The sequence below is a fragment of the Balaenoptera ricei genome, chromosome 11, assembly GCF_028023285.1.
Source record: "Balaenoptera ricei isolate mBalRic1 chromosome 11, mBalRic1.hap2, whole genome shotgun sequence".
Taxonomy (NCBI): Eukaryota; Metazoa; Chordata; class Mammalia; order Artiodactyla; family Balaenopteridae; genus Balaenoptera; species Balaenoptera ricei.
In genome coordinates, this window is record NC_082649.1 from 51,859,526 (window position 1) to 51,869,718 (window position 10,193).

The 10,193-nt window shown below is 36.3% G+C and overlaps 1 protein-coding gene across 1 annotated transcript in view; it reads left to right on the forward strand.

The window, feature by feature from the left end:
- The window catches only part of RBMS3 (RNA binding motif single stranded interacting protein 3), a 718,377-nt gene extending 709,315 nt beyond the window's left edge, over nt 1–9,062 (forward strand). Inside the window, exon 15 of the mRNA XM_059939057.1 lies at nt 5,903–9,062. Within this exon, the coding sequence (XP_059795040.1) occupies nt 5,903–5,909 (7 nt within the window). The 3' untranslated portion in view covers nt 5,910–9,062. The remainder of the gene's footprint in view (nt 1–5,902) is intronic.
- The last annotated feature ends 1,131 nt before the right edge of the window (nt 9,063–10,193 follow it).

Sequence of the window (10,193 nt, forward strand, 5' to 3'; positions counted from 1 at the left end):
CAGTGGTTAAGAATCTGCCTGCCAATGCAGGGGACACGGATTCAATCCCTGGTCTGGGAAGATCCCACAGGCCATGGAGCAACTATGCCCATGCGCCACAACTATTGAGCCTGTGCTCTAGAGCCTGTGAGCCACAACTACTGAGCCCACGTGCCACAACTACTGAAGCCCGCGCACCTAGAGCCCGTGCTCTGCAACAAGAGAAGCCACCACAATGAGAAGCCCAAGAACTGCCACAAAGAGTAGCCCCTGCTCGCTGCAACTAGAGAAAGCCTGCACACAGCAACAAAGACCCAACGCAGCCAAAAATACATAAATAAATAAATAAATTTATAAAAAAGAAAACTATAAGATGTTGATGAAAGAAATCTAAGATAACACAAACAGATGGAAAGATAAACCATATTTTTGGATTGGAAGAATCAATATTGTCAAAATGACTATACTACCCAAAGCAATCTACAGATTCTATGCAATACCTATCAAGTTACCAATGGCATTTTTCACAGAATTAGAACAAAAAAATCTTAAAGTTTGTATGAGACACAAAAGACCCTGAATAGCCAAAGCAATCTTGAGAAAGAAAAATGGAGCCAGAGGAACAGGCTCCCTGACTTCAGACTATACTACAAAGCTACAGTCATCAAAACAGTATGGTACTAACACAAAAACAGAAATACAGATCAATAGAACAGGATAAAGAGGGCAGAGATAAACCCACATACCTATGGTCAACTAATCTATGACAAAGGATGCAAGAATATGCCGTGGAGAAAAGACAGTCTCTTCAGTAACTGGTGCTGGGAAAATTGGACAGCAACATGTAAGAGAATGAAATTAGAACACTCTCTGACACCATACACACACAAAAAATGTATTAAAGACCTAAATGTAAAGCTGGATGGTGTAAAACTCTTAGAGGAAAACATAGGAAGAACACTCTCTGACATAATTTGCAGCAATATCTTTTTTGATCCACCTCCTAGGGTAATGAAAATAAAAACAAAGATAAACAAATGGAACCTAATTAAACTTAACAGCTTTTGCACAGCAAAGGAAACCATAAACAAAATGAAAAGACAGCCCACAGAATGGGAGAAAATATTTGCAAATGAAGCAACTGACAAGGGATTAATCTCCAAAATATACAAATAACACATACAGCTTAATATCAAAAAAACAAACAACCCAATCAAAAAATGGGCAGAAGATCTAAATAGACATTTCTCCAGAAAAGACATACACATGACCAAAACACACATGAAAAGATGCTCAACATCACTAATGATCAGACAAATGCAAATCAAAACTGCAGTGAGGTATCACCTCCCACCAGTCAGAATGGCCAACATCAAAAAATCTACAAACAATAAATGCTAGAGATGGTATGAAGAAAAGGGAACCCTCCTACACTGTTGGTGGGAATGTAAATTGGTACAGCCACTATGGAAAATAGTATGGAGGTTCCTCAAAAAACTAAAAGTAGAGTTGCCATATTATCCAGCAGTCCCACTCTTGGGCACATATCTTGTGAAAACCGTAATTCAAAAAGATACATGCACCCCAATGTTCATCGCTGCACTACTTACAATAGCCAAGACATCAAAGCAACCTAAATGTCCATCAACAGAGGAGTGGATAAAGAAGTGGTATATATAAATACAATGGAATATCACTCAGCCATAAAAAAGAACAAAATAATTCCATTTGCAGCAACATGGATGGACCTAGAGATTGTCATACTGAGTGAAGTAAGTCAGACTGAGAAAGACAGCTATCATGATATCACTTATGTGTGGAATCTAAAAAAATGGTACAAATGAACTTATTTACAAAACAGGAATGAAGTCACAGATGTAGAAAATAAACTTATGGTTACCAGGGGGGAAAGAGGGAGGAGATAAATTGGGAGAACACGACTGGCGCATGCACACTACTATATATAAAACAGATAACTAATAAGGACCTACTGTGTAGCACAGGGAACTCTACTCTCTACTCTGTAATGGCCTATATGGGAAAAGAATCTAAAAAAAAGTGGGTATATGTATACGTATAACTGATTCACTTTACACCTGAAACTAACACAACAATATAAATCAACTATACTCCAATAAAAAATAAATAAATCAGTAAATTACAGACAACACAACAGAAGGTTATAGGACAAAAGTTAGAGAAATATTTAAAATGTGCATATGAACAGAAAGGTTACATTTGGAATCATGGGTCAGCATAATTTTAATATTCCAAATTACACTTTCCAAGCTAAAAAAACATTACTTCCCATTTTGTATTCATGCTTTTTTTTCCTCCTATTGTTAAAAGAGGCTATTAATGCAAGAGACTCTGATTACTCTTAGCCCAAATGGGGGAAATGATACCTGTGTTTTATTTTGGAAGTTCTTTGGAAATTCCTGTTCCTGCTCAGGTTATTCTCAGTTTTTCTTTGTGCTATTTAGGAAATCTTAAAAATAACTAGGACTTTAAAAGCATGAGTCTTCAAGCAAAGTTACATTCTAATAAGCAAAATCAGAAGTCCTTGGTTCAAATTCCATCTTTGCCACTTACTTGTCCCTCAAGGAGCCTCCCTCACATCTTTAAAGTGAGAGATTAGATCAGTGTTCTCCAGAAAGTATAAATTAGGTCTCCAGTGCTGAGCTAGGATTTACCACCCTGCCCTGGAGTTGGGGTGGGGAGGGTGGTCAAAAGTGGTTTTAAGAAACACTGCTTTAAGCTAAGTGAAATGCTTGCTTAATTGCAGCTCTCTTCAAAGCCGTTAATATGCTAGTGGCCGTGACCTCCTAGAGGGCCAGATAGATAGATACTTACTTCCTGAAAGATTTGAGTGTGTGCTGCCCTCCTCCTTTGGAATGCTAAACAAACAAACAAAAAATTAACAAAGAACTATAACAAAATGTTTATTGTCAGCATGATGATTATTTTGATACTAATTTAAAAGATTACATTTTTTCAGAAACAATGTTTTTTCTATTGATACCTTTCCTTGTTGGTGCCCTAACCGCACATTTAGTTTCCTATGGGTAATCCAGTAGTGGGAGTATAGTGTGCAGGTTTTCCACACTCTGGATCACAGAATCCCTCTTTTCACATGAAAATTTGTGAAGCTAATCTGTTAGAAATGACTCTGGGGAATATTGCACACTTAGATCATCTTTAAGACTTCTTCTAGCCTAAAAGTCTAGAATTCTAAGATGATGATTTGCTACTTTTTAATATATTCACTCTGCTTTTGGGGGGAGTAGGCACGGGGAGAATGGAGGATGAGAGTATTCAGAATGACTCTGTGATCTTAAATTCGGTCAAACTCTCAGTCTTCTAACCTTCACGCTGACCTTAGACACCAATTGCCTATAAATCGTCAGTACGGTAATGAGCAAATTATATGCCCTTGATTACCATCCTTACATGTCCTTTAAGCTTGTGAATAATAATATTTCTATTTGCACAGTACTTTACAGTTTGCAAATGATTTTCATAATCATGCTCTCATTCACACAAATTTCTCTTTTTACGTTGCAATTCATTTTATTTTTAAAATCGTCTCACTGCACAACTTAAAATGTTCTTGTTGCTCCTGATCACAGCCTTGACACTTTGAAAGCCTACTGTTTTTATGAATGCCAGTGCATGACATAAGCATTATGTAAATGTGCACTTTCACACTTCATTAGGACAGAGAAGGTGCACAGGAGTGAATTCAGTTCTATTAAATAGCAACACCTTTTCCCTTCAAACTTCAGCTAGCCATCATGAAAATGTAAAGTACAACTATTTATTTCTCCTCATTTGTTTTCATGTAGCAATGAGACCACTTGAAGGATGAAGCAAGTGATGGTAGGAGGATATTGCAAACATTTGTGTAAGGTTATAAAACTTGAAAGTAGCTCCAGCCTCACTCATAAATACGGATGCTTAGATACCAGCCCATGTGACACACCTGAGCAGTGAGGGGGTTCTGTGTCCATTGACTGAGACAGCATTCACTGAGCAGCTCTGTTGGAGATTCATACTGTATTAGGCATTTTCTGTTCAAGGCACAATAATACCAGGGTAGAAGATGGGAGTGGGAGCAAAGAATAGACCAAAAAAAAACAAACATAAAAACACACACAAAATGTTGTTCCCATAACAAGATAGATTTTTAGAAGTAAATGGAGTAAACCTAAATTTTGCAAAGATGTACAGAGAGATCAAATATATACCATGGTTCCCATGACTACTACTACTAAAATCTCCCTTACTGTTGCTGCTATTATGAAAATTTTGATTGCTTTTGTTCTTAAAAGGAACCCCACTTTCTTGCATAACACAGAAATAATATGTATTTCTAGAGACTTAAACTCTTGGTTAAAAATGGAAATATTCACTCTATCAATGAGTTGCTTTCCTTACATGATTCTAGGAACAAATTACTCAGGTTTCTAACAGCTATAGCTGAGACATATGAGGGCTTTTTGCAAATTAGGAAAAGGAAACCCTCAGGCTAACTGTCAAAACATCCCAGGCTCCTTCAAAACATTGTTGAGGGCTTTTTGTGAATTTGAATAAGGGCCACTTGCTCAGGGCAAATGCAGCCCTGCACCAGAGTACACAGCTTGGGGAATAGACCATGGGCTAAAATTAGTCCCCAGGCACTCCTTCGGCCAAGCATCCTGTGCAGTGAAACACCTGGAAAACTCTACCCAGCAACACGGAGGTTTCTTTACTAAATTAAGCAACTGGGCATCAGAAGAACCCACGGAACACTGAGGGAAGAAGGCTTCATCTAAATAGGACCTACAGATAGTTTGAAGCATCTTCATTTTAAAAGATACCCCTGAAATTCTTGAGCTAAATTCTGATCTGTGGGTGGAAGAGATAAGAGTAAAGATCAACCCACTATTAGCTCAGCCCTGCCATATAGATGGGGCAGAATCAGAAGAGATTATGTGGGCTGGGCTGGCAAAGTGACATATAATAAAAATAGCATTTGTCTTGCTAAACACCTACAATGTGCCTACCAGTCTGCCAGACTCCTGGAGAGTAAAAAGTAGAAGTAGAATATAGTCCCTGCTCTCAAGAATTTAAAACCTTGTTGAGATAGAGAAGCAAGGAAGAAGAAAAGAAATTGGAAAGTGAACAAAACTGCATTGCCCTCTTACCTGTCCTGTTTACATAAGCCTTCTGCCTATGTGGGTACACTTGGTGAGCTCCGTGAGGTAACAAAGAATCAATTGCTGCAGATGTAAGCTCTTATATATAGGATGGATAAACAACAGGGTCCTACTGTATAGCACAGGGAAGTATATTCAATATCCTGTGATAAAGCACAATGGAAAAGAATATTAAAAAGAAGTATGTGTATATGTATAACTGAATCACTTTGATTTCTGCTGTGCAGAAATCAACACAACATTCTAAATCAACTATACTTCAATTAAAAAAAAATCATACAACCCATTGCTATATCCTGGGTACATAGTAGGGAATCACAGAATGTTTGACTGAGTTTGTGATGAATCTCATGGGAGTTCTGAAAGGACAGAATTACTCAAGGAATTTCTGGGGGAGCTAAAACATAAGCCAAGCATTGAAGAATATATTCCATGAACATAGGAAATATTGCTTGTCTAGATATATTTGTATATTTACAACTTTATGATTGAAAGATATTCTTGATCCACTAGCCATGCTATTTAATATAAACAAACTCCAGCTCAAATATATATTTGTGTGAAAGTGGCAGAATTTGACACTCTCCTAAGCCCAATGTGCTTTTACAACTGTTATACTGAAAGAGCTTGGTAGCTTTTAAAGAGCGCTCACTGGAAAAGAGCACAGAAGGTGATTTCAAAGTTGTTCTGGTGTAATGACCCCTCTTATTCCATTGTTTTCACAGACCATAAACAAGACCGAACGAAGAATGTCCGTCTGAAACTCTGCCTTGAATGAAGAAACTTCATTGAACAAGAAGTTGGCTTCCAGTTTTGCACAGGCGTCAATGGAATGCTTTTTTTTTTTTTAATTTTCTACTTTACCCAATGAAAACAACATGTTTTTATGTGCTGTGCAAGTGGTTCCTTCATGTGGTCTGACAGTTAATTTTTGCCATCATTCTTTTTAAAGAAAAAAAATATCCCAGAAGAGGACAACAAGAAGCAAACAAAGCAAAACATGGAAGGTTGACATTTATCTGGAAGAACATTTGAATTCAGAATTTATCTGAAGGTGTAGATAGATTTTTTTTTTTTTAAACGGAAAATCTGATGTCAAGAGGTGGGCAAGCAGAAATGGAAACAAATTGTCTTCCTCAGTCATTAAGCTACTCTTTCTTTTTCCCTTCTTGTTTAAATCTAGTGGGTTGGTTTTTTTATTTTTTATTTTTTCTTAGAAATATTTAGGTAAGGTTTATCTTGAATCTTAATTGCCTTAATTTTAAGGACGTCAAAGGCTCTCGAGGCAAGCTCTCAACGTCTTGTTTAAAAAAAGAAAGAATTGAAATATTGTGCCAGCTCTCACTGGTACAGAAGTTTAAGACTATGAGTTTTTAGGGTGAAAAAAAACTGTACAGTTTAAAAGAAAATGTTTTTCTTCATTTGAAGAAAATTTGTTGATAAAAGAAACCATGGCAACTGCAAGAATTGGGAAAATGCTGGGACTTCTCATGAACTTTGTCTTAAGTGTTGAATCATTCAAGAAGGCTAAAACATTTTACAGTAAAGTTATTAACGTTGGTTTCAAAACAACTGCATTAGAAATAATGCGTGTTTGGGGGGCAGAATGCAGATTTTTTTTATTTCTGAAGCGTGATGGCTAGCAAAAGCTTTAGTGCTTTTTATCTGCAGTCTTTTTTATGAGCTTTACAAACTTTTTAGTCAGCTTTGCTTGTCACATTGCAAAACCTAGCTTAAGAGCATTTAAAAAAAAAAAAGTAGATAGGAGCTTATGGTCAAAAAGTGAAAAAAAAAAAAGCGCAAAAAAACAAAAAAAGCAATAGATAGAGAAATTGTTGACAATTTCTGTAGTCTTTCCTAGTTGTGATCAAATTCAGCCTATGGATGGCCTATTTTATACCAAAGATGAAGTGGCACCCTATTGCAGTCCAGAAGATAGAGGTTGTTTTTCTTTTCTTCTCTTTTCTTTTTTAAAATTTTATTTGACCTACATGGCCGGACCAGTTCTTACTTTGTTGTTTGTTTAAACTACCTTCCACTGGTGTTTTACATACTGCAAAAAAAAAAAAAAAAAGTTGTTTTTATTTTAAATGTATTTTTGTTGATAGTAGAAGCTTGTTCCTGTGTGGTCAGCAATTTCAGCACCAAGAGTTCTGGATTCCAACCAATACAGCCAAATGGCTTTAAATTCCATGTGCTTTTCTGGTTCCTTCCTAGCTCTCTTGAATTGTGAAGCCTGTATTGATGGCCACCAATGAGCTAAAACACTTGTTTAACAGGTTGAAACTTCTTTATATGAATTTTGAACTCAAGATACTCCCTGAACTGGTCTGAAAGATCACTTGTCAAAAAAGCTCAGTGATGCTCTGTTGAGTGGTGAGTGGTCTCCTGAAAAGGTCTCACTGTACTTGTAACAATAGTCTTCCTTCTAAATACCCGCACTTCTAGATTTTGTCTTCTCGCCTCAGTCTTTGTCATCATCTACCGTGAATAGCCACCTTGACTCCGCAATTGGGGAGGGGATATCTTTTTTTTTTTTTAATCTTTTTTGCCTCTTTTCATTGTATTTTCATATCCTGGTGGTGTCAGAAGAAAGAGAAAACAGACTTTTTAATTTCAGTGTAGCTCCCTGAGGCAAATAGGACCAATAAGATTGAGGATTCTATTAGTGGAATTTAGGTAAGCTTTTAATGCTAGTTGACAATCAAGAAATTGTATGATTTATATGAATAAGAACCCAAATAATTAGATTTGATCAATTATTAAAGCCAAAGGTGATATATTTGCATTGAGAATGATGCAAAACATTGTCTAAAATGAATTAAATTGACTTAACCAAACATCTCTGCATATTTGAGTCATGAAATCCATGTTCAGCCTATACAGTTTTACCTGAAATGAAGGACAGTGGAACTTTGTCAATTGAACCATGTGCTGGAATGGCTTTCTAATGTATCATTAGAATCAATAGGTGAAATTCTTCTCACAAAGTCACAGGAACCTGCCTTAGTCCAGAAGGAAGAGGGTAATGCATACAGTGCACTGTAAAAGAAAACAGGGTAGGTGTTTAAAAACTGAAATATTAAAAAGTAAAGCATATTCCCATTAGGTCAACATGAGTAATGAGTTTGACTCATAAAAAAATAATCAATATTCTACTATTTATGACCTGTAAACAAAGGCCTAGTGTTGAAATAAATCCAATTCTCTTATTTGAAAAACCCCATGAATTGAAAGCTCATTATCTAGAGAGTGATTCCATATCTTTGTGGTCCAATTCGAGGCAAAAATATAGCTAAGGCAATGTAGCATGTGCTACAAAAAAGTTTCAACTGGTCACAGCCATCCTTATGGTTTTCCATACTTTAGAGAGAATCCTAAATTTATACTTTCTTCTGTTCCATTTTTCAGCTTTCTTCTGTTCCATTTTTCAGCTTCTCATGTATTTTAAGGGTGGCACTTAAGTTTTCTCTTTGAGAAATGGGCCCCCAAGTTACTGGGGGATGAACAAACCTGTATAGGAACTGTGCTTTTTGTTTCTCTTTTTCAGTCTCTGAACTCTTTGTATAAATAAGGATTATCCTGGGCATAATTCATTTGAATATGAAATCAACATGCTTTCTTTTTCTTCTGTAAAAAAAGAAAACAAAACAAAACAATGTGATACAAAGAAAGTCTCATTTACACAATCAACAATGAGACTAAGAGGTAGCTACCATGTGGCTGATGAATGTGCCTAGGTAACTTCCTGTTTCTATTCAAAACTACTGCTTTATTTATACGTTCAGCAACATTTTTTTCAACTATAAAATTTCAATAATCTCAATTTTTTTAAACCACTTCAGGCAAATTTTATCATTTTGCCTGTGTCATTTTATGTGTCCATGTGTGCTTTGTGTTTGGATTTTTTTATATTAGGCCATTCTATAAAATATTTTAAATCTAAAAGGAAAAAAAAAGAAGGAAAAAGTGGCAAAGTGGCACATGTTCAAATTTACACATCATCTCACCTAAAAATTGTTTTTAAGAATCAAGTCTGGGGAAAAAATAAAAGCATCAACAGGTAAGCACTGTATGAAAAGTAAAACAAACTTTACTTTTCATATTTTACATTGTATGAAAAGTAAAACAAACCAAAACGTGTGTTCAGTACATACAGACATCAGAGTCCTAATTTAATCAGCAATATAGATTATGGTGACTTTAACCCAATTTAGGACTACAATCATTTTTCGTTTCACAATACTTCAAGCATTTATTCAGATGTTTCCATTTTTCCTTTCAATTGTAATTGCCAAGACTTAGCCTAAATGTCAGGAAACAAACTAAAACCACAATCCAAATGGGATAAAAATCATCTCCTCCAAACTCTAGTTCCATGGTCAGTGGAGGAGTAGGTATTCTTAATAACGAGGAGGTATTGTCAGGAAGGAAGTCTGTATAGTGACTGGGAGCTCCTCAGAGCATGGCCATGTCTTCTGAAGACATCACGGAACCTAGGTGAACTAAAGGTAATACTTGCAGGGTGGGCGCCTGTTTGTCCTTCAACACGGGCATGTCTTGAATATTGCAAGTCACATGCTATTCTAAAAATAATCTACCTGACTGCAGTTTGGTCCGGGTTAGTTTGTTTCCTTGGTAGATTTCAATCATTCAGATGTTGTTGCCATGCTTCACTTGAATCAATTCTCCTGTGACCTTAACATCTGCCACATTTGACAGCATATGAGACTCACTTCCATCCCTACTAATGAAAAACTACATGGTGTTAAAAGCGTCTGTATCAGAGATGGAAAGCCCAGGGCAGGAGAAGGCTAGGTGGAGCAGGAGGTTTGCTGTACCTACAGAGTCCATCAACCCCTTGCAAAACTGTTTTATAATCATTTTCAATCCATGTATGAGAAAATAAAAGTACTAAAAGTACTTAGTTTTTTAAACTTTGAATAATTGGGGTGTCTATTATAGCTATACACACACACACACACACACACACACACACACATACACACACACCCA